General features: G+C 41.2%; 1 protein-coding gene across 4 annotated transcripts in view; it reads right to left on the bottom strand.

The window, feature by feature from the left end:
• Positions 1-16,292: 16,292 nt before the first annotated feature.
• The window catches only part of NXPE3 (neurexophilin and PC-esterase domain family member 3), a 51,551-nt gene continuing 41,860 nt past the window's right edge, over positions 16,293-25,983 (bottom strand). For 3 of the 4 annotated variants that reach the window (XM_081234659.1, XM_081234660.1, XM_081234661.1), the window contains 2 exons: positions 21,486-21,692; positions 16,293-18,342 (listed from right to left, as the gene is read on the bottom strand). In XM_081234659.1, coding sequence (XP_081090785.1) covers positions 17,792-18,342; positions 21,486-21,692 — 758 coding nt within the window. In that variant the 3' untranslated portion in view covers positions 16,293-17,791. The remainder of the gene's footprint in view (positions 18,343-21,485; positions 21,693-25,983) is intronic. The other variant, XM_081234662.1, reaches the window with a different exon arrangement.

Raw genomic sequence — 25,983 nt, 5'->3', positions numbered from 1 at the left:
TATGTACCAAATAGAAAGACTAATTATAAAAATGTTTAAGAGCTGAGAAAGAGACATTAACCTAGACCATGTACGGGAGAGACATCATTACCCCCCAAAATAAAAAATAGTTATAGACCCACAACATAATAATACTTTCATTTACTTATAAGGTTAATAGTAACTACACCATGTACTGAATACTATGTTAGGTATTTATATATACTTTATCTCTTATGTAGTTAGTGCCTGGGAGAATGGCCAAAGATTAAGGTGAAATACGCAGTTATGAAATTTTCCCAACCACCATCCACATTAGCAGACAAAATATAACAAACATGGATTGCTGTGAATTGAAAGGATAATTTAACATTGGAATTCATTAATGAGGAAATCTGAACCCTCAGTTACTAAAAGACTATGCAAATTCCATATAACATTAATGACAATTATTCATTCAAACAATCACCTCACCTCCCCCAAAATTGATTTTGCTTACTACTATGGCCTGCAGGCCAAATCTGGTCTATTGCACAGCCTGTCTCTTAAGAATGGTTTCTACATTTTTTAAAAGTTACATTTTAAATGGTTGTATAAGTGCTTACATAATATCCTCTATCTTGTCTCTTAGTCCACAAAACCTAAAATATTTACTATTTGGCTCATTACAGAAAAAGTTTACGAACGCTTGCTTTAAGCAAAAGTTCTCAGAAGCACTGCAATGTCATGGCTTTGAAGCCTGCAAACTCAGCTCTAGCACTGACCAGCTATGTGTTTGGGGGCAAGTCCTTCATCTCTGAGCCTCAGTTTACTCACATATAAAGTGGACTATTAGTATCTAAATCAAATTGCTAAGACCACATGAGGTAATGTACAACGTGTGTAAAGTATCTGACACATCCTAGACACTTCATGTTAGTTCCCTTCCAGTTCCCATAAATTATTATGACCATTGAGTGAATCTCCAACTTACTTGTATGTGTGTGGCTGAGAGAAGCAGGGAGAATAGATTACATATTGAACAAAAACTTTTCATACCTTTTGTCTGCATAGCATTTCCCCCCCAAGTACTTTCCCACTTGTGCAATCCAACTGTTAGGAAGAAACTCAATGTACTTTTTTTAAATCATAACTGTAGAAGTTGTAGATCAGAAAACTGTTATAATGAACAAAGATGCATTAAATTAGACATGAGGTTCAGTAGACAGATTCTCCTGTTAACATCCTTCCACTTTTCTCTATTTCCAACAAGCATGCTCAAATTTCATCTCTTAACCTCATTCTGGATTACATGTTGCCCTGCAGAGTTTCCTCTTCCCATCAGCCTACATCATCCTATACAGTTTAAACGTTCCATAAATGCTAGCAAACAGGGTCTGGGGGACCAAAAGACCAACCTGTGATAAAGAGTAGAGGATAGATAGAAACAAAGTCATCTTTTAGTTTCATGTGTTCTGTTCTAAGTCTCAGAATCTTTGACCAGTGATTCTCAACCCCTTTCTTCCCCTAGCACATCTGAGAGGTAGGATACACTCCCACCAGTAAGGTTTTCTCTGGCCACTACAGTCTTCAAAATGGGGTTGTATGGCCCTTGAAAACACCTCCCCAGTGATTGTGACAGACCATTAAGGAGGAATTCCAGATCTGTTGGACAACTATTGCTTTAAATTACTTTACCCAATAATTCTAGTGCCATAGAACACTCTATGACATAAATCACAGCAGGATCATTTTTGACCCACCTTCTAGAGAAATGGAAATAAAAACAAACAAATGGGACCTAATGAAACTTCAAAGCTTTTGCACAGCAAAGGAAACCATAAACAAGACGAAAAGACAACCCTCAGAATGGGAGAAAATATTTGCCAATGAATCAATGAACAGAGGATTAATCTCCAAAATGTACAAGCAGCTCGTGCAGCTCAATATCAATAAAATAAGCAACCCAATCCAAAAGTGGGCAGAAGACCTAAATAGACATTTCTCCAAAGAAGATATACAGATTGCCAACAAACACATGAAAGAATGCTCAACAACATTAATCATTAGAGAAATGTAAATCAAAACTACAATGAGATGTCATCTCACACCGGTCAGAATGGCCATCATCAAAAAATCTACAAACAATAAATGCTGGAGAGGGTGTGGAGAAAAGGGAACCCTCTTGCACTGTTGGTGGGAATGTAAACTGATACAGCCACTATGAAGAACACTAGGGAAGTTCCTTAAAAAACTAAAAATACAACTACCATGTGACCCAGCAATCCCACTACTTGGCATATACCCTGAGAAAACCATAATTCAAAAAGAGTCATGTACCACAATGTTCATTGCAGCTCTATTTACAATAGCCAGGACATGGAAGCAACCTAAGTGTCCATCAACGGATGAATGGATAAAGAAGATGTGGCACATATATACAATGGAATATTACTCAGCTATAAAATGAAACAAAATTGAGTTATTTGTAGTGAGGTCGATGGACTTAGAGTCTGTGATACAGAGTGATGTAAGTCAGAAAGAGAAAAACAAAAACCATATGCTAACACATATATATGGAATCTAAAAAAAAAAAAAAAATGTCATGAAGAACCTAGGGGTAAGATGGGAATAAAGACGCAGACCTACTAGAGAATGGACTTGAGGATACGGGGAGGGGGAAGGGTAAGCTGGGACAAAGTGAGAGAGTGGCATGGACATATATACACTGCCAAATGTAAAACAGATAGCTAGTGGGAAGCAGCCGCATAGCACAGGGAGATCAGCTTGGTGGTTTGTGACCACCTAGAGGGGTGGGATAAGGAGGGTGGGAGGGAGGGAGTCGCAAGAGGGAAGAGGTATGGGGATATATGTATATGTATAACTGATTCACTTTGTTATAAAGCAGAAACTAACACACCATTGTAAAGCAATTATACTCCAATAAAGATGTTAAAAAAAAATTCTAGTGCCATTTATACCACTCAGACTACCTGAAAAATAGGGAATAGATTTAACAAGAGTCTTCACCTGTATGAAATACAAGCAGATTCAGGTTTACCTTTGATTATGATTCCTTAGAAAATAGAAGGAGGGTGGATTTGGTTTCAATGCCTAGCCTACCTATAGTTGTATTTTATGAGACACCATACCATAACCAGCCCTCCTGGAGAAAATTATAGAGAAAGGCGATAGGCTTATGTTTGAATGGACTGTTAGCACCCACATAGGTACAATGAGAGGTGAATTTTTAAATACAGGTGTGATGAGGAAAAGGAAGGGAGATCTGACAGAAACCAAGGACTCGACAAGTAACCTTAATGAAAATTACAACAAAAAGAGTAGATGCAAACAGATAATCTGATAAGAGTTACCAGATTGCTAAAACATCTGGATTTTTAAAGAAAGTCACACCTACTTTCTCATAACGAGATTCTACTGCAGAGAAGGGACTATGGGATCATGATTTGGGGAAAGCAGAATTTAAGGAAAAACAGAAACAAAACTAAGTTTTTAGCCTGTATATTTCAAGAGTCTCAAATACATGTGTCTGTGTGTTCATTTATCTAAAGATACTTGTTAAGGAAAAAAATTTTATTTAAAGAGAAGATAAAAATGCAATATCCAGCAATCTATCATCAGTTTAAATTCTATTGGACAGGGCTTCCCTGGTGGCACAGTGGTTAAGAATCTGCCTGCAAATGCAGGGGACACGGGTTTGAGCCCTCGTCCGAGAAGAACCCACATACCACGGTGCAACTAAGCCCATGTGCCACAACTACTGAACAAAAACAGTCTATGCCATCATGGAGCTCACATTCTACTGGGAAAGACAGACAATAATAAAATAGCTATACAAATATAAAGGGGAATTCCCTGGTGGTCCAGTGGTTAGGAACTAAGGATCTTAGGGAACTAAGATCCCGCAAGCCACATGGCATGGCCAAAAACAAAAAAAAGAGAAAGAAAAAGAACATTTAAAATTTAAAAATATATATATAAAGCCAGGTTGTGATAATGTGCTGTGAAGAAAAACAAAGCAAGGCAAAGGGAGACAGCCAGAGATTCTATTTTAGCCAAAGAGGTCCTGGAAAACTTCTGTATTATCTTCCAAACCTATGTGATGGCAAAGCAGTTTGAGACCTGAGAGTTCTTGTCTCCTGTCTGTTTTGAACTCTGAACAAGCTTCCCCACTCCCACAGGTTCAACTCTGACCTGTATTAAAAACTCCAGATTCCTATCTCCAGCTCTGACCTTTTCTCTGAGTTCTAATTCCATGATGCCAAGAGTATAATCGACAGAACTAAAACCAAACTAGCTTCCCCTTGGCTCCTTTACCCCCCACCAAAAGACTATCATCATTTTTCTAGAACTGTCTAGAGAACTTAATGTTTTGTCTCTTTCTGCTCCTTTATTCCACTGTAAAAAAAAAAAAAGTACTAAAAGTTCCTTCTCCAAAATGCTTCCCACATATCCTGTAGTCCTCATTCTCAAAAGCATCACATTTAAGAGCAGCTGTAAGTTTGTTTGGGAAAGCCCTGCTCGACCACAATTGGACCCTATGACCTCCCATATCAAAACTAAATCCCTATGCCTCGTTTTCATACCCTTCAAAATCCAGCTGCCTCAGATCTGTTACGGACTGAATTGTGTACCCCCAAAATTCATATGTTGAAGCTCTGGTCCCCAGTATCTCAGAGTGTGATTGTATTTGGAGATAAGGGCCTTTAAAGAAATAATTAAGTTAAAATGAGGCCATTAGGATGTGCCCTAATCCAATCTGACTTATGTCCTTATTAAAAGAGAGACACCAGGGACATATGTGCAGAGGAAAGGCCATATGTGCACACGTGAGAAGGCAGCCATCTGCCAGCTAAGGAGAGAGGCTTCAGGAGAAACCTGCTGGCCCTTTGATCTTGGACTTCCAGCCTCCAGAACTGTGAGAAAACAAATTTCTGTTATTTAAGCCGCCCAGTCTGTAATATTGTCATGGCAGCCCTAGCAGACTAACGCACTATCCCTTCATAGTTCTATCTACTACTCAACATGCAGTCTTACAAATGATCCTGGGAAACACTACACTAATTCTTGTCCCAAACTTTTATCCAAGCTAGTATTCTTGCCTGTAATATTCTTCATCCCTTCTTAAAAGCACAGGGTTTTGAAGTCAAGCAAACCTAGATTCAAATCCCAGCTTCATTCACTTAACAGCCATGTAGCTTTAACTAACTTCTCTAAGACTCTGTTTTCTCAGCCATAAAATGGGTACATCACTAAATTCAGTCAGTATGTAGGTTAAATGAGGTAGTGTACATGACATGCCCAACACAGCACCTGGTACACAGCATACATTCAATGGTGATAGTTGTAGTTGATATTCATTTCTCAAAGCTCCATTTAATACCAGATTGTTAAGCATTCTGGCCTCTTTGGACCACCAGCCCAACCTGAAGAGAATATAGAAGAGGAGAATCATGGAGTCAAGCTTGGAGCCCTACCCTACAGGGCCTGATGCCACCTGAGAACATTGGAGTTAATGTAATAAGCCACGGGGAGCCAGTCAGGGTTTTTGAACCGAGGAAAAGCATGATCAAAGCCATGCTTTTGGAAGGATAAAGTGACAGCTGCGTGTAGATGATCAGGACAGACACCATGCAATACTAGAGGTGACAGGTCATAAAGAACTAAACTTGAGTGGTGCTTATAGGAACGGAAAGAGGGGAGAATTGTTTAGAGAAATATTTCAGACATGTAGTCTACAAGACTGAACACTGAAAGGGAAGACAGAGTCAGAGGTCACCCCAAGGAAGGCCTTGAGATTGCTAGAGTGCTAGCACCATGAACAGAAACATGGAGGCTGGGTGAAGATGCAGGAGCACAGGGGAGGCATCAAGCTTGATTTTAACCCTCACATTTCATTCCCTGTGCTGCTCCTGCCACTGCATCTCACCCCATATCTGCAATCTGATCAGGTGCCCTTCTCTTCCAGTAAAACTGCAAGAAGGGATTTCAAAATTAATTTACACAAAGATATAAATGGTAACCTTTCTTAAGGGCTAATCTTCATTTTAAGAAAGCCCCCGCTCCAAAGATGAACAACAAGAAACATGGATAATTGACAAACATAAGTGAGGTATGGGATGGAGACAGCATGTCCTTTAGCAAATATTATCATTACACATTCCACCTCCTGCTGCTACGAACACTTTGGCTGCAATCTGGGGCCACCCCTAGATTTTGACATTAGTGTTGTGTTTAAGAACCACTTTCTTATCTTAATGCTGGATGCTGTTCAACACTGCAAAAAAAACAAAATTGTTTTCGTTGGCTGTTTAAAAGCTGAGAAACATCAGCACAGAACAGCAGGGCTGGGAAGGTCCATGATACATCAGCATCGGCCATCCTTCAGATAGTTCCAGTTCCTCTACCCTGACACTAGAGATGCCAAGGGTAAATTCGGCAGCCTTGCCCAGTGCTCGTTTTCCATCTCTCCAAACCTTGTCTTCCACTGCTAATTAAACCCACCTCCTTTACCCTGGACAGAGGTATAAAATAGAAAGTCCTTACAGTCTTCAAAATAGCTGTTCACAGATTAGAAAACAAACAATTCTTTCACTCTTTTTTCCACTCTGGGTTATTTATTCAACCAAAATTCATGGAGTGACCATGCACATACGCTGCAGAGGTGAGGGAAGGAGATGGAGGAAAGAAAAGGAGGGTGAAAATCCAAACTCCTGCAATTCCTACCCTCAACACGTTCTCGGTTCGGTTAATCTTCATTCACATCTGTGGATCACCTTTGTAGCTCTGACCCCTTTAAATCTCCCACAAGCCTTTCTAGGTTTCTTTTAAATGTGGGATTCCATGGTAAATAGTCCACATTTTCAAAAGGATCTGACCCATATTTTCTAAATTCCCAGCCATGCACCTGTTTGAAAAGTGCATACATTGTAATATGTGGGCACGCAAGGGTGAGTGTGTAGGGAGAGGTTGATTTAATAGTCATGGTGCTGAATCATTCAGCAGATTATTTACCCTGAACTTCATATCACTTTCTGTCATATATTCACTGCACTCGGCCAAACACTGCACAAAATGTATTAAAAAGAAATCAACCTGGTACTGCTGCTAGAGAAAATGGTAATATTAAACATCAAATTACCATATGATCTAACTCCACTTCTGGGTATACACCCAAAAGAAGTGAAAGCAGAGACTAAAAACAAATGATTTATACACCTATGTCCACTGCAGCATTATTCACAGTAGCCAAAAGGTGGAAGCAACCCAAGTGTCCATCGAGGGAAGAATGGATACACAAAACAGGGTATGTACATAAAATGGAACATCATTCAGCCTTAGAAGGAATTTCTGACACATGCTACAACTTGGATGAAACTTGAGGATATTATGCTAAGTGAAATTAGCAAACCACAAAAGGACAAATATTGTATGATTCCACTTATATAAAGTACCTAGAGTTGTCAACTTCATAGAGACAGAAAATAGAACAGTGGTTGCCAAGGGCCGGGGAAGGGATGAATGGGGAGTCATTGTTCGATGGATGTGAAGTTTCAGTTTAAGAAGATGAAAAATTTCTAAAGATGAATAGTAATGATGATTGCACAACAATGTGAATGTACTTAATGACATTGAACTGTATACTTAAAAATGGTTAAGATGGTAAATTTTATGTTATATATACTTTATCACAATTTCTTAAAATATTAAAAACATTTAAGGATATAATAGAAGAAAATGTTCCTGAAATAAAGAAATATGAAAAAAAGGAATCATCCCTCTTCTAGAAGCAGGTGCTTTAAAAATCCATGGCAATGATACAGACACAAAGCAAAACACAAAGAGACAACAGGCCAGCGGAAAAATCTCTTTGACCTCAATTGAATAAGTATGTGTAAGAGCATTTACAGCTGTGTGTTTCAACCTTTCTTTCATTATCATACCCACTAAGGAAGTTTGTAGATATTTTTTTCCCTAATTGTCTCCTGATGAAAGTTTAAAACCACAGATAGGGACTTCCCTGGTGGCACAGTCCTTAAGGATCCACCTGCCAATGCAGGGGACGCGGGTTCGATCCCTGGTCCAGGAAGATCCCACATGCCACGGAGTAACTAAGCCCGTGCGCCACAACTACTGAGCCTGCACTCTAGAGCCTGTGAGCCACAGCTACTGAGCCTGCGTGCTCCAACTACTGAAGCCCATGCCCCTAGAGCCCGTGCTCCACAGCAAGAGAAGCCACTGCAATGAGAAGCCCATGCACCACAACCAAGAGTAGCCCCCACTCACAGCAACTAGAGAAAGCCCACGCGCAGCAACTAAGACACAACACAGCCAAATAAATAAATAAATAAAACCACAGATACACTATATATCTGTTTATGTACAATGGTCCTTTAGAGGTCACAAACCATTGTGATATCTGAGATATTGCCCCCCCCAAGAACCAATTTTGCCCTCTTGTATGCAGTATCACCCTCTTTGAGAAGGCATGATTTGCAGTATTAGCGACTCCAAAAACTGGGTGCCATGACAAATAGCAAATCTGACTGAAATAATCAGAGGGCTGGGAATGCACATATACTAACCAACACTAAAATGTGTCCAAAAGTCTAGCGCCAATATTAAAAGTATCTGCACACTACTAAACGCCTGAAGAAAAAGTGAGAAATTCATTTTTAGTGTCTCCAAGTATCCAGAAATTGCCATTGTAGAGATGATATAACATCTAATTGATTAACAGGTTTTTGAGAAGTTTAATTCAGATATTTGGTATCATGTATAGAGAATGTAGCATTACCATTGTAATGGTAACATAACCATGACATAGTTTATTTTTCTACCTGGTAAAATGACATATGCAGATCTTATAGAAAAACTCCATAATTTTTCTTATTACCTGGAATTTAAGGAGCCTTATAATTTTGCTACTCAGAGTGTGGACCTTGCAACATCAGCATCACATGGAAGTTTATTAAAAATGCAGAATTACAAGCTCCACCCCAGACTGACTGAAACAGAATCTGTAGTTCAATGAGATCACCAGGTAATTCTTATGCACATTAAAGTTTGAGAAACACTGCCTTAAAAGACAAATACCATCCAAGTAGATTTATTTACTACTCCACTCATCCTATACTATGGAGCCTATAGGAAATGCAAACTGGAAAAGAATCATGCAAAATTTTTTTTTAAATCACCAGATACAAAACATGCAAATTTCTATCCTGGGGCCTACCCCCTCAAAGAAGTTAGTTCAGGTAGTTAACTCACTCTGCAATAGCAGGGATGGTTAAGAGCAGGTGAACGGGTTTGCCAGATGCCCGCAGCTCCTCTCTTCAGAAGCAGCAGCAGAGGGCCCTTCACCAGAGGTGTGATTAGGAATGCTCTTCCAAGCCTTAGCTTTTCAGCATGGAAGAAAACATCCTGAGAGGAGCCATGTGAGCAAGCAGCAGGATTCCCCTTTCTTTATTTTTATTTTTATTTTTTTACAACTTTATTGGAGTATAATTGCTTCACAATGGTGTATTCGTTTCTGCTTTATAACAAAGTGAATCAGTTATACATATACATCTGTTCCCATATCCCTTCCCTCTTGCGTCTCCCTCCCTCCCTCCCACCCTGCCTATCCCACCCCTCCAGGCGGTCACAAAGCACCGAGCTGATCTCCCTGTGCTATGCGGCTGCGGCCCCTTTCTTTATAATCCCAGCTGTTGTGTCCAAAAATGACTCAATAACTAAGAGGCTGCCTCTCCCCAAACATTAGCCCAACCACTCCCATTAATTCCACCATATAGCTTCACTCTTTGAGGTCTGAAAGATTTTCCCTGTGGTCTTCTTACAATATGAATGGTTATGGTGGTTATCAACTACCCTAACTACCTACCAGTTAAAACTGAACAGGGAGTAGATGGTAGCCAGGTGTGAGCTAGGGAAAAGGAAGGACCCTAGGGAAATCAGAGCCCTGGAAAGAGGCTGACCTCTCCCCATTGTACCTCCGCTAATATCCCAGTGGCCTGGTGGCAAGGGCACTGGCTATGGGGACACGGCCCCTCAGATGCAAATCCAAGCTCTGCCACTTACGATCTGGGGGATCTTGAACCAACTATCAATCCCTCTGAGCCTCAATTTCCTCACCTATAAAATAAGATAATTATGCCTGCCTCAGATGCCCCTATGAGGGCTGAATGAGATCTTGCTGGTCAACTCCCAAAACGAGTGTTTAATAAATGTTAATTCCCTATCCACTAACTCCCCCAAAAAGCAGTAGCGTATTTTCATCCACTTAGTTTGGAAGGAAAGCGTTTTACCTCACAGACAGTCCCAAATTAAAGGAACAGGAAGTGCTTTAATCAGAAACCACGTATGCAAGCTTTAATGACGGGCTTCACCAAAACTGTAGGGGGCATGATGCACTCTGAGCCTGTTAGAGATTACATAACCCCGAAACTGCCAGTCAGCAGAGAGCTGAATTCCCCTCTTAGATGTATGCATGCGTCCTCTTCTCATGGAAAATAGTGGAAATTCAAAATGGTTAAAAAGATGCTAAACCATCAAAATAATCTTAGTTCACAAGAAATCACAGTAAAATGCCTATAAAGTTCATAGTAACTTTGAGGCGACTTCAAAAATGGATTAAGAGATCCAAGAACCATAGAAGTTTTAGAAACATCCCACTGCCCACTTTGACTACATCAGTCAAGGCCCAGGTAACATCTGGAATTAGGAATATCCACCTTTCTCACCATCAGGAGTTCAGCGTCAGGCCAAGAAAGCCAAAAGGTGAAGTCAGCCTCCTGATCTTCCTATTAACCTGGGGGGAAAAAGAGGCCACCAGATGAATGTCAGCTAAGAGCCAAAAGTAAATGGTTCTCTCAGGAGCAGTTCACTGTGCATCTCAGAATAATTAGAAAATCTTCCCTCTCAGTAGCGCTCTCCACAGCTCTTTAACTTCTGAGAGGGTTTCCTTTGGTTCCAGACTTCTTTCAGGACAAAGTAGAATGAGAGAGGTTTGCCTCAACTTCCTCAATGAGGAAAAGTCTGTAGCTGGACAACTAAATTATACTGAGCGTGGTCATCACCTCCATGTTGGGAAGGACAGTGCTAAACGTTTAACATGAGGTTTGTTGTGCGCCCACTTTTTTTTTTTTTTTTTTGGCCACGCCGCATGCCTTGCCGGATCTCAGTTCCCCGACCAGGGATTGAACCCAGACCCCAGCATTAAAAGCCTGGAATCCTGGGCTTCCCTGGTGGCGCAGTGGTTGAGAGTCCGCCTGCCGATGCCGGGAACGCGGGTTCGTGCCCCGGTCCGGGAAGATCCCACATGCCGCGGAGCTGCTGGACCCGTGAGCCATGGCCGCTGAGCCTGCGCATCCGGAGCCTGTGCTCCGCAACGGGAGAGGCCACAACAGTGAGAGGCCCGCGTACCGCAAAAAAAAAAAAAAAAAAAAAAAAAAAAGCCTGGAATCCTAACCACTAGGCCACCAGGGGACTCCCATGCCCCCAGCTCTTGTGCTAACTCTTCCCAGACTGTCTCTCCTATAGCCTCTGTACCCTACCCAACTGTGTCTTTAGCCAAAGCAAATTGATGTTATAATGAAGAGAGGTGGTAGATCATACATTGAAGCCAAATAAAAAGACTTTAGGGTTATCTGAATGTTTAGATGATCTGTGTGGTTGATCTCCTCCTCTATCAGGGATTGTTGAGGGGAATGAATAAGGCTTTGAAAATTTTCTCTTCTTTTATTGTCTAAACAACCTACTGACAGGAGAGACAAAAAATATATATATATTCCACCTGATCAATAATGTATTTCTTTAGATGCCAGATTTAAAGTGAGGGAATATATATTACAAAGTGCTTAAAATTTACATAATAAATGTCATCCTCTGAGACACCGCCACCCCATATGGCCAGTTCACTAATCCTCCTGGAGACAAGCTCAATCCATCCTACCTAGAAATGCACTTTTATTCACACAAAATCCCAGACTGTAATAGATCTGGGGGTTCAGCCAAGTCATCAAAGTTCAAGATTTCCTTTGTTCATACAATGGTCTTGTAATACATGTCTTTCATTTTACAAATGTAATATAAGAACTACATGCTATACAACATTTTGATCTACTTAGATATATTTTTCCATAAAGATATAGTTCTATGCAGTTCTATGCCTACCCTTGGTGAGAAAGTATACCTCTAAGCCCACACCCAAACTTCCTGGGAGATTTCTACTTAGGAGTATCAAAGCCTACTTCACTGGCTAAATAAAAGTTTTTACATTAGATTTATGATACTTTCATCACCCATCCTACCAACCTCTTCCATCAGCATCTTAGTCTTTCCTGGACCTTCAAGGTGAACAGACACAATTCACAGTCATTACCAAACTATAAAAACATCCCAAATTTTCCTTCCCCAAAATACGGCCCCCTAATATTTTGCCCCAAAACAAGTATGATCACCCAAATATCGGAAAGTGACTCCAAAGAATCTGAATATGGGAAAAGAAAAAAAAAAAGCATTTAAGATACTTTTTCATACTAAATATCAAATAATAAAAATATACCTTTGTGTTTGAAGAGTCAAGTCATACAGATACGTAAAGGCAAATCAACTGTTTCCAGCTGTAATCAGCGATAATAACCCAAGTACGTGAGAGCATGAGAAAGATGATCAGTTTCCTTTTGAGGTTACATGATAAGCAGCAGCGACAGTTAAGCAAGCCTTTTTCTCTAAGAACACGCCAGCGTCTGACCTCTTGGCAAGAGAAGGCCAGGCCCTCTCCCTGGCCCCCTTTATAGCGTTCGCTTGCTGCTCCCCGCTCTAGAAAGGGAGGGGGGCGGGGGGCGCTAAGGACCTGTTTCCTAAAATACAGAATACGGTCCAACTCTCATTCGAAAGGGTATGCGTGGGCACAGAGGAGGGGCAGAGGAGGCGGGAAGGGAGCAGCAAGGACTTAGTTCGTGGACTTTTTTTTCTGCACCCTGGAAATTCCCAGGCCAGAAAGGTACCGACCCTAGTCCCGGACATTCCCCTCAAGGGTCGGCTCCAAGACCTGGACTGGAACCGCGCAGAGGAATCAGAAGCAAATCTGTAAACAAAACGGTTTTTTTTAGGGATGCCTTTTTTAAACATCTCAGTGAACTTACTGCCTGCATTGGCCTTGCCCCCTCCTTAGATTCACCTTCTCTGCTTCTTTCGCTTTTTCTGTACAGCCTTTAAGTGCGGAGGCTGAGGAGGGGGATGCTTTCTACAGCGCGGCTTTTCAAATATGGCAATCAGAAAGTAGTGTCCCCATCGTGTGCCCTCACTGACAAACTAGAGAACAAGGAATCTGCGATGTTAATAAAGCAGTGGTCCCGTAACATGAAGATTACATTATTTTCATGTGGGGTGAATTTCAACAGAGAATGAACCATTGCGCAACAGTGAAAGGATATCTTCTACGACATTAGGTTTCACTGTGGCTTCTTTTTCTTTTGGGACACTTTCGACTGTCATCTCTGTACTGCTTCCCCCGCCCCGTTCCCCCCAAGGCAGTCTTACAATCCAGTTTTACAATACAGTTTTAGAATTAGACAGGAAATGTCTGCTTCTCCAGTAGGAATGGGCATCTAGACCTAAACACCAGAAGATCCTTAAAACTTTAAGATAGCAGACGGTTCTTCTTAAAAGAAGCCTGACTTCCTCTCATTTCACGCAGAATATTGAAAAGCAAAATGTAACACACTTAAGTTCACACGCTTTCTAAAAAGTTAAGCTGTAAGTGCACTTCGGAGACAAAGTGAACCTGAAGTGCATTTTGTGCCCTTCTACCTCCTGCGTCCTATAAACTGATGCCCTCAACAACCCTCTGATTTTCCACCCTCACCCCCATCCTCCCCCAGGATTCCTAGGCGCCCCTAGCACTCTGGGACTGTGGCCTCACTTTCAAAGAGGAAAAGAGCACTTTCCAGACCTTATTTCTTTACTGCACACTGAGGAGTCAGGCAAATGCACTCCACTGTAGACATAAACCCTGGAGAGAATAATGTTTAACACAAGAGAATGAATACACTTGGATTTCTGGCATGAGCGACTAGCTAATCTTTAAAAGCTGAATTTACCCAGATCTACAAAGATAATGCTGAGCAGCTTTTTTTTTGGGGGGGGGGGGCGGGAAGGGAGGGGGTGGGAACGGAGCGGGGAGGTCTTATTTCTTTTGTTTCCCTTGGAGGTTTATTTCCTAGTACTTTCTGGGTAACTGCTATTTCCTTTAATAGGGCCCAGAAGCAGACTCACCTCTGGCTTGCAACTCACGGATTTAAAGGCTTACCATACACATTCTTGGCAAGCGCCCAGACGAATCAATCTGAAACTTAATACCTGAAGCTGGGAAGTATCAGTCAGTTGGTATTTAACAAAATGATAGTTGTTCAGAAAGGTAAAATGGATCATATTGGAACAACAAACTTATATTTGCTAAAGAAAAGTTACTCTTAACTTTTATAAAATATAATTTTCATAGAAGAGCCTTATTATGGATTCTCCCTTTCACAAGTAGCATCAAATCAATCATTTGAGTTCTAGAATATGAGGAGATCCACTAAATGAAGTTAATGCTGTCATTCCAAAATAAAAATTGATATTTTAGCCCAATGAAGTTATATATTAATCACCATTTTAATATTTTATTATAAATCTAAATGGCCAACCTATGTAAATAATGATATCATTTAGCTAAACTGTTAGGCAGACTTTTATAATTAAGTCATGAAAACATAGAAAAATATGTGTATGTTAAATTAAAAAACACAGATAAAAATTACATGTTCTCTGTGATTACAGCTATGTGATTTAAAAAACCTAGAAGAAAATAAAATAAACTGCTAATGCTCATTGCAGATGATAGAATTATGGATTCTATCCATAGATTTTCTTTTTCTAGATTTTACAATGTTTATTTAATATCCTTTACATTTACAATGGAAAATATATTTAAAATAAACTATATTATTTGGCTGGCAAGCTAACAGTCACAACTCTGTGGTAATGGCTTAAAATAAACTTTTCAGAAGAAATTAAAATATTGTGTCTAGGGGCTTCCCTGGTGGTGCAGTGGTTGGGAGTCCGCCTGCCGATGCAGGGGACACGGGTTCGTGCCCCGGTCCGGGAAGATCCCACATGCCGCAGAGCGGCTGGGCCCGTGAGCCATGGCCGCTGAGCCTGCACGTCCGGAGCCTGTGCTCCGCAAAGGGAGAGGCCACAACAGTGAGAGGCCCACGTACCACACACACACAAAAAAAATATATATATATATATATATATATAGTATCTAATTGTTCTGAGAATGATTTAGGTAATATTCCAAACTCTACACTTAGGCATTTTTTTTTACTTCCATATGAGCATAGAAAGACACATTAGAAGGACAGAGTGAATGAGAATACTTTAAGAAACTGTGTCATCAGATCTTTAGGACATGTCACTAAATCAAAAATTAATGGGATGAGATCACGAGAAATCATTTGCACATACAAGTAGTACCACTGCAAAGCTCTGGAGAGGTAGTGGAAATTGAAATTCTCCTGGGAAGACATGACTCAGCCTCCTCCAGTGATCCTTGAGTAAATGCTCAAAAGTTCTTTCATAAAAAATAAAACCTCTTTATAAAGTCCAAAAAGTTCTAGTTGAAAAGGGCTATGGACTCTCACATACCTTAGTTCAAATCTAAACTCAAGTTCCTCATCTATAAAATGGAGCTATTATCTGCACTATTAGACCATGATCAGAATTAAATGTTATGGGAAAAGCTCCTAAAATAATAGACAAAAAAATATTATTTCCTTAGTTCTATCTTCCCTCTATGTTTCTCAAAACGTAGAATACCACCACTGCATCAGAACTCCTGGGCATTTGTCACTAAGGTTGATTCCACAATTCCCAGAGGCGTAGCCCCTAATTCTGCATTTTTATCAAATGTTTCACGTGAGGGACTTCCCTAGTGGCACAGTGGTTAAGAATCCGCCTGCCGGTGCAGGGGACACAGGTTCAAGCCCTGGTCCAGGAAGATCCCATGTGTCACAGAGCAACTAAGCCCATGCGCCACAACTACAGAGCCTGTGGTCTAGAGCCCACAAGCCACAACTACTGAGCCTATGTGCCACAACTAATGAATCCCACACGCCCAGAGCCTACGCTGAGCAACAAGAGAAGCCACCACAGTGAGAAGCCCACACACCGCAACGAAGAGTAGCCACCGCTCACCGCAACGAGAGAAAACTCGCACGCAGCAATGAAGGCCCTATGCAGCCAAAAAAAATTAATTAATTTTATTAAAAAAAATTCCAAGTGATCCTTAGACGCTCTAAAGTCCATTAAAATTAAGCCATCTTAATATATTTAACTACCTGCTCCACTTCAGACTCAGAAAATAATTTAAAATCATATTTATTTATTTTATAAACTTGAAGGTGGCCCTCAAGGCTAGGAAAGAAAGATCTTAAACTCTCTGTTTTAAGTTAAAAACCCAGATTCTTTGACCCATTCTTCTAAGGGTGTATTTTTTCATGATTTAGGCATCTGTCTTCATCTCTAAAGCCTCCTCAGTTTCTTCACACGTTCATTTAGGGATAAACAAAACTATATTGTAGCTCAAAAAGAAAAGAGTACTTACTAAAATGGCACAAATTAATTTAAACTTATTTAAAATTAAAAAGGTAAAGACAGTCAAGTAAAATTGATAATTCAATTATTTTAAGAGAGCCAATAGGAACAGCACCTTTTACTTCCAAGCATGACAGAATGTGTGTACCTTATGCCCAAATCAACCCATCACAGATTTCAATATCTAAATTTAATTTTTAATTAGATTTTAATTTCTAATTTGGGTATGCAATTCAAAATAACAACCAAAAAAGAAATACTCAAAATTGATGAAATAATTTCCACAACTTTATAACAAACAATAGCAATCTTTACATAAAAGTCAATTCTTAAAACCCTCAAACTTCAGAACACAAAAATAAATTTTCCTTTATAGATTTTCCCCTTCCAGATCCAAAAGTGGTTATTTTAGAATAAGTATTCATCCTGTAAAATTTAGCTGAATCAGATAAGTAGCAATTACCCAATGCAAATATCAATTCAATGCACAGATTTTACATATACTGCTTTCATATTTCCCTTTTGCTTCTTTTCTAGATAAAAGCCGGACACTGTAAATATTCTCATTAGAAAGTTCTGACCAAGGACACTGGCCTTTTCAAATAATCCAGAAAAAACTGGATCATCAAGATAAACTTCTAAGACACAGCAGTCTTCAGTATGTTACAGGAGCCACTGACTACAAGCCTTGGGGTTAATTCACTTCCCACTGAAGATGTACCAATTACGCTTTTCATGTAGATGTGCTCAATTTCCTTTACCAGACAAGATACAAACACTCCACTGCCAACCAAACTTGTCCCTTCCACTTAGGTCACAACATTTTTCACACTTTTTAGCACAGTATCCCCTCCCCTCCCAGGAGAAGCTAGTTCAAACACACTCATTAGTATCTTTGGTTACAAGGCCAATATAGTGTGTAAATGCTGTTAATAATCGTTCCCCCATGGATAAGTCAAGATGGGAAAAAATCCTATAGGTAGATATAAACGTAATCTGCATTTTCTAAGCTCCTTACAAGTCATTATATAAAGTCCAGCTCTTTTTCAAAATTTTAAATACATATCAATGGCAGCCATCTCTCCATAGGGCCACCCATAAACTTTCCGTAGTGCAGGTGATAGAGAAGGTCACTGAATGTGATTCCTCCAGTCCCCTGCAGGGCAGACTAGCTCTCCAAGGGGCACACAAAGGACAAGAACATGTCCAGTTGGTTCTTCACAATAACTTCATCTGGATGTAGCTTGTGGGGCAGATAATGGGCCAGGGTCATCTCCCAGGCATCAACAAGATATACCCCAACTCCTGAGAACATCTTCCGAAGGATGGTGTCCAGCTGAAAGTTATACCAGTCGCTGTTGAAAAGGCTCACTTCAGGTCCCAGTTCTTGGGCGTTGGCTGTCCGGATGACTACCACAGTCTTAGGGCTTCGATCCAAGAGCTGGACCACGGCTCGACGGATGTTCCTGAGCCGGCGGATATACACTTCCAAGGGGAACGTGCTGAAATGAGACCACACAGCTATGGCAACCACTGTATTCTTCCCTCCCACGATGCCATTCAGCTCATTCGCCACATAACGGAGGTCATTGCTAAAGACGGTCGTGAAGCGGATCGGTGGACCGTGGCAGCGGTATTTGAGCAGGATGTTGTGTTTCTGGTCCACTGCGAGGAAGGGACCCACATTCTTGGGGCTACCCAAGTTAAACTCCACTAAGTCTGAAACAAGTAAAACTCAAATTCATAAGAATGTTTAAACCAAGTGATATATTTTGATTATTCTTTACTTAGTGGCTTCAAAGAACAATTTTTTAAAATAAAACAACAAAAAGGTACAATACAAATGTAAAGGAAACACACCTATTTCACTTCACCTTGGCCCCCTTGGCTTCAATGGACCTTTATATTTTAACATATTTATTACTTAAATAACTCCATAAGCATGACATTACAAGTAATACCATCAGCAATTGATTCTAGACATGAGAAGCAAAATAACCTGTTTACCTCTAATTATTAGGCCAAGAAATCTTCCTGTTTGCACTGACTGTTGAATATCTAAACATTGATTTGGCATTTACACATTACTGTTCTAACAGATCAATATTATTTCTTCCAGGTCAAGAACTACATAACTTCTGCTTTTTTACAAACACATAATAGTAACCAAATAGCTCTTTTTGAAATAAGCAAAAGAAAGAAGCAACCATGCTTCTTTTGACTTTCAATTTCACCCTATGGATGGAAAATCCTGTTTATGTCTTAGAAAACTTCTCTCTCTCTGTCATAACAAACACAGCAGCACAAGTTAGAATTCCCTTCTCTCCCTCTACTTTATCTAAGTTGTGTTTCCAAGTCCTGCTCCTCTGAAGGTCCCAGGAATCAATGATTATTCTCCCTTATTACTCCTCAAAAAGGCTGTACAATTCATCACTGAACATTCACCCCATGAGGAAAGAGGGTCTGTCTCATATCCCTAAATATTCCTATAAGTGCGTTACACAGACCAGATTAAGTAACCCTTGGCAGCCAAACTGAATTCACATTTCCTAAGCACCTATTCCGTGCCAGCACTATTGTGCTATAAGCCAGCAATGCAGGACTTTGCTGGCAGTCCAGTGGTTAAGACTCCACACTTCCACTGCAGGGGGCATGGGTTCAATCCCTGGTCAGGGAATTAAGATCCCTCATGGCACGGCCAAAAAGAAAAAAAAAAAAAAAAAATCAAATAAAAAAATAATAAAATAAATTAGAATAGTTTCCCAGCTTAAAAAAAAAAAAAAGCCAGCAATGCTCAGATGGGTAAGTCACAGTCCTTGCCCTCAAGGAGTTTACAGTCAATTCTGAAGAAGTACCATCAAACTATAATTGTCCCACATTATTTACTCTTAAGGGTTAAAGTCAAGGTTTCACTTTTTTCTCCATGAGTTCCCAGGCTCCTCTTCTAGATTCTCATACCTAATTCATTACTACTTAGCATGTGGCCCCACTTAAATTGAATAAAAGCTCAATTAACCATTCTTTCTTTTGATTAAGATCAAGCCCAACACAAGGCTTTATCGGGTAAAAATCTGTCTGCAAAGGGTAGGGTGGAAAATGCCCAAGACACGCAATGTGATCATTGCTATGAAAGGAAATACCAAGCTACGTCATTAGAACTTAAGAATCAAGCAACTGGGGCTTCCCTGGTGGCACAGTGGTTAGGAATCCGCCTACCAATGCAGGGGACACGGGTTCGAGCCCTGGTCTGGGAAGATCCCACATGCCACAGAGCAACTAAGCCTGTGCACCACAACTACTGAGTCTGTGCTATAGAGCCCATGAGCACAACTACCGAAGCCCGTGTGCCACGACGACTGAAGCCCGTGTGCCTAGAGCCTGTGCTCTGCAACAAGAGAAGCCACCACAATGAGAAGCCCTCACACCTCAACAAAGAGTAGTCCCCACTCACTGCAACTAGAGGAAGCCCACGCGCAGGAACGGAAGACACAACACACCCAAAAATAAATAAAATAAATCTATTAAAAAAAAAGAAAAGAATCAAGCAACTACAGGCTCCTGGAGGGCCCTGGCTGGTCAACACCGAACTGTGCCTAGCATCATGCCATACAAATGATTTCCATTCTCCTGCTTTTTAACTTACGCTTCATCAACTAGAACTCTGCTGTGTCTGTTTCAATAAAAAAGCAAGCAAATCAAAAATGGAATTTCTATTTTGGGGGGTCATATCTACTTCCTCCTTTCCTTCCTTCTAAAAATTAAATTTGAAACTAAGTTGATATAGTAAATAAAAGAGAAAAAAGAAAAACATCACACACAACCACTCCCAACTGTGGGAATTTGCTTTATGAAAAGCCCTGTCCATAAACAGCCATCAAAAACAGTTCCCTCTGCTCAACGTGATGTGGCAGCCTGGATGGAAAGGGAGTTTGGGGGAGAATGGATACACGTATATGTATGGCAGGGTCGCTTTGCGGTACACCTGAAACTATCACAACATTGTTCATCGGCTATATTCCAAAAATAAAAAGTTTAAAAAAAAAATTAAAAGCACACAAACAAACAAAAAAACCCAGTTCCCACAGAACTGTTCATCAGCTCTCTAAACCCTAAGCGGGGCCTTTAGTCCCGCTGCCCCGAATCCATCCCTCCTCGCTCCATCCACACCACTTCCGGGAAGAGGAAAAGGCCCACTGTGAATAAGGGATGGCCCTCCCATGAGTGGGGTTTTATTCCAAGTCTGGAGAGCTGCCCCAGAGCCCAGCAGGGAGACCAAGAAGCTAAGAAGACTGGGACTGACCAGAATCTCCCTTGCTGGGAGGCAGCTCCACCTCAGAGTCACACCGATGGACGGCCCAAGGGGTGAGCAGGGATGGCTCTGCCGCATGGATGCATTAAAATGCGCGACAGTTTCGCTGCCTCCTTCCACTTAAAGCTGTGATAAACTTGGAGTTGGACCAAACAGAACTAGAAGAGAAACAACTGGAAATGTTCACTTCTATCTCACAGCCCAGAATGCTAGAAGTGAAAGACACTTGTGAGGTGACAGTGTCCTGATGCCGCAGCTCACACTTGGAGAAGTGAAGCCCTGAGAAGTAGATGACTCGTCCAGGGTCACACAGCTCATGAGTGGTATGAACTTCAACAAGCAGCCAGTGCTTGCATCGATGCGTCACAGCCCCACCATTGATCAGAAACTATCAGTCATCTCTCCAAGGTTAGGACACCTCTTCAGTCCTACAGAGAAATAACTGCTTCCTCACCTGATGCCTTTCTTCAGGCACCAGACTGGGTCTGCTTATTTCAAAGCTGAATGCTGTATGTGTGGGAAAGAGTTATGAAACAAAAAGCAAAGTACCAACCTGGAACAAATGCAGTGAGGTATTCAAACCATTGCCTGATTGTCGAGTCACCAAATAAATACACCACTTTTCTCTGTAAGCATTCTGTAATGTTGTCAGGGTCATTAAACTGGCGCATCTTAAACTTTCTGGGCCTCCACTGATTTTTGTAATAATAGCCAGAAGGAAAAGTTCCTAAGCCTTGAGATAGTTCTAGGTTGTTGGTTTCTGGAAAAAAAAAAAAAAAAAAAAGATATTCTGAAATTCTCCTCCAAAAAACCATACCTAAAAAATGTTCCAAGAAACACAATTATGCCCCTATGTTTGTTAGCTTGCTGGCTACGGATAACACTTCCTGCCATCACATCTCAAAGAAATCCCAGACTTTCCCCCTCCTACAAAAAGTTCTCCTTTGCACAAAAATAGGAAGATCTGAAGTGGGTGTGAGGGTGTTTGTGGACACCCTCAAAGGGGAAAGGGGACGTTGATCATTCCCTCTGATTATGCATGTTTTTCTCAAAGCCAAAAATAAAGGCAGGCCAAAACCAAGGAAATGTGTAGATCTAAGCATTGTCCAGCATTATCCCAGAACAGGAGAACTTCTCATCCAAATGCCTGTGAGGCAAGTAAAAATTTAAATTCATATTTTACATATGCATAATAATATTAGTCCACACTGTTTCTCAGTCCATTAAAAAGAAAAGTTTCAATCCATGGGTCCTACAATCAAATATTAACTCGGAAAACCACCACTGAATACAGAAAACAAACCAATGACACACATTCTAAAGATTTACTGCCCACAACACAAAAGTTTCAGAAGTCTTTATGCACAATGAACAATATTAAAATTGCATCAGCAGTGTGTACTCATGGTTGTAGCCTAGCTACACGTGATAACACAAGTGCCGGGATACCTTTCACAGAGAAAGTCAACACCTTTCTGTCCTAACACCTCCCTCAGAAAATGCCACTGCAAAAATGGCACGCTTTACATGCTTCAACAGGGATGCCTAATATTTCTTGCAGGTTTACTCTGCACCAGGCACTGTTCTGAGCAATTAAATTTATTATCTCATGGGATTCTCACAATAACCCTTTAAGGTAGGTCCTATTATCCCTACCTTTCAAAACATTTAAGCAACTTGATCCAGAGCTAGTATGTAGCAAAGCCAGGACCTAATCCAAGCCGGTGAGCCCCCAAGCCCATGCTCTTAACCACTGTGTTACATCGCCTCTCAAAAAGAGATGCTAATAGATATCTTTCTTTTCGGCTTTTTTCCTGAAAGAGTACATTTATTCATTTCTAACACTTATTATTCAAACCTGCAATCTTCAAAAAACCACCAATCATTTTATATCACTCCCTTACACAGCCCAAAGTTGAAATCTTGATCATAATCCAGTAATTTTATAGTCTCACCTGTTAAACCACAATTTAAAATCCAAATGCTCAGAAATTTAAATTAAAATTTAAATTTAAATGAGTCTCCTATTTGTGACTATTTTCAGCTTTGACTTCTTGATATTTTCTCTATACTAAAAATTATTTTGGAAGGAGACCTTCAAGATGGCGGAGGAGTAAGATGCAGAGATCACCTTCCTCCCCACAAATACATCAGAAATACATCTACACGTGGAACAACTCCTACAGAACACCTACTGAACGCTAGCAGAAGACCTCAGACCTCCCAAAAGGGAAGAAACTCCCCATGTACCTGGGTAGGGCAAAAGAAAAAAGAAAAAACAGAGGCAAAAGAACAGGGACGGTACCTGCACCAGTGCGAGGGAGCTGTGAAGGAGGAAAGGTTTCCACACACTAGGAAGCCCCTTCGCGGGCGGAAACTGCGGGTGGCGGAGGGGGGAAAGCTTCGGAGCCGCGGAGGAGAGCGCAGCAACAGGGGTGCGGAGGGCAAAGCGGAGAGATTCCTGCACAGAGGATCGGTGCCGACCAGCACTCACCAGCCCGAGAGGCTTCTCTGCTCACCCGCGGGGGCGGGCGGGGGCTGGGAGCTGAGGCTCGGGCTTCGGAGGTTGGATCCCAGGGAGAGGACTGGGCTTGGCTGCCTGAACACAGCCTGAAGCGGGCTAGTGCACCACAGCTAGCCAGAAGGGAGTCCAGGAAAAAGTCTAGAACTGCCTAAGAGGCAAGAGACCATTGTTTGGGGTGCACGAGGAGAGGGGATTCAGAGCACTACCTAAACAAGCTCCAGAGACGGTCGTGAGCCACGGCTATCACCGCGGACCCCAGAGATGGGCATGAAACACTAAGACTGCTGCCGCTGCCACCAAGAAGCCTATTTGCAAGCACAGGTCACTATCCACACCTCCCCTCCTGGGAGCCTGTGCAGCCCATCACTGCCAGGGTCCCGTGACCCAGGGACAACTTCCCCAGGAGAACACACGGCACACCTCAGGCTGGTGCAATGTCACGCCAGCCTCTACCGCCTCAGGCTTGCCCCGCATTCTGTAACCCTCCCTCCCCCAGGCCTGAGTGAGCCAGAGCCCCCTAATCAGCTGCTCCTTTAACCTTGTCCTGTCTGAGCGAAGAACAGACGCCCTCAGGTGACCTACACGCACAGGTGGGGCCAAATCCAAAGCTGGACCCCAGGAGCTGTGTGAACAAAGAAGAGAAACGGAAATCTCTCCCAGCAGCCTCAGGAGCAGCGGATTAAATCTCCACAATCAACTTGATGAACCCTGCATCTCTGGAATACCTGAACAGACAAGTCATCCCAAAATTGAGGTGGTGGACTCCGGGAGCAACTGTAGACTTGGGGTTTGCTTTCTGCATCTAATTTGTTTCTGGCTTTATGTTTATCTTAGTTAAGTATTTAGAGATTATTATCACTGGTAGATTTGTTTATTGATTTGATTGCTCTCTTCCTCTTTCTTTTTTAATATATAGTTATATATTTTTTTCTTTTTTCTCTTTTTGTGAGTGTGTATGTGTATGCTTCTTTGTGTGATTTTGCCTGTATAGCTTTGCTTTTACCATTTGTCCTGGAGTTCTGTCTGTCCTTTTTTTGTTTCTTTTTTTTTTTTTTTAGTATAATTTTTAGCGCTTATCATCATTGGTGGATTTATTTTTTGGTTTGGTTGCTCTCTTCTTTCTCTCTTTCTTTTTCTTTTTTTATTACTTTTTAATTATTTTATTTTTAATAATTACTTTTTAATTTTTTATTTTAATTTTTTTTCTTTCTCTCTCTCTCCCTCTCTCTCTCCCTCCCTCCCTCCCTCTCTCTCTCTCTTTCCCTCTCCCTCTCTCTCTCTCTTTCTTTCTTTTTCTTTCTTTTTTTCTCCCTTTTCTTCTGAGCCATGTGGCTCACAGATTCTCAGTGCTCCAGCCAGGTGTCAGGCCTGAGCCTCTGAGGTGGGAGAGCCAAGTTCAGGACATTGGTCCACCAGAGACCTCCCAGCCCCACATAATATCAGTCACTGAGAGCTCTCCCAGAGATCTCCATCTCAACGCTAAGACCCAGCTCCACTCAACGACCAGCAAGCCACAGTGCTGGACACCCTATGCCAAACAACTAGCAAGACAGGAAAACAACGCCACCCATTAGCAGAGAGGCTGCCTAAAATCATAATAAGGTCACAGACATCCCAAAACACACCACCAGACATAGCCCTGCCCACGAGAAACATAAGATCCAGCTTCAACCACCAGAATACAGGCACTAGTCCCCTCCACCAGGAAGCCTACACAATGTACTGAACCAATCTTACCCACTGCGGGCAGACACCAAAAACAACAGGAACTATGAACTTGCAGCCTGTGAAAAGGAGACCCCAAACAGAGTAAGTTAGGCAAAATGAGAAGACAGACAAACACACAGCAGATGAAGGAGCAAGCTAAAAACCCACTAGACCAAACAAACGAAGAGGAAATAGTCAGTCCACCTGAAGAAGAATTGAGAGTAATGATAGTAAAGATGATCCAAAATCCTGGAAATAGAATGGAGAAATTTCAAGAAAGGTTTAACAAGGACCTAGAAGAACTAAAGAGCAAATAAACAATGATGAACAACACAATAAATGAAATTTAAAATTCTCTAGAAGGGATCAACAGAATAACTGAGACAGGAGAACAGATAAGGGACTTGGAAGATAAAATAGTGGAAATAACTACTGCAGAGCAGAATAAAGAAAAAAGAATGAAAAGAATTGAGGACAGTCTCAGAGACCTCTGGGACAACAGTAAACACACCAACATTCGAAATATAGGGGTCCCAGAAGAAGAGAAAAAGAAAGGGACTGAGAAAATATTTGAAGAGATTATAGTTAAAAAATTCCCTAATATGGGAAAGGAAATAGTCGATCAAGTCCAGGAAGCACAGAGAGTCCCATACAGGATAAATCCAAGGAGAAACATGCCAAGATGCATATTAATCAAACTATCAAAAATTAAATACAAAGAAAAAATATTTAAAGCAGCAAGGGAAAAACAACAAATAACATACAAGGGAATCCCCATAAGGTTAATAGCTGATCTTTCAGCAGAAACTCTGCAAGGCAG

The sequence above is a fragment of the Mesoplodon bidens genome, assembly GCF_964165515.1.
Source record: "Mesoplodon bidens genome assembly, chromosome: 5".
Lineage (NCBI taxonomy): Eukaryota > Metazoa > Chordata > Mammalia > Artiodactyla > Ziphiidae > Mesoplodon > Mesoplodon bidens.
The sequence above is the reverse complement of the archived record's forward strand: the minus strand, read 5'-3'. Positions and strand labels throughout refer to the sequence as shown.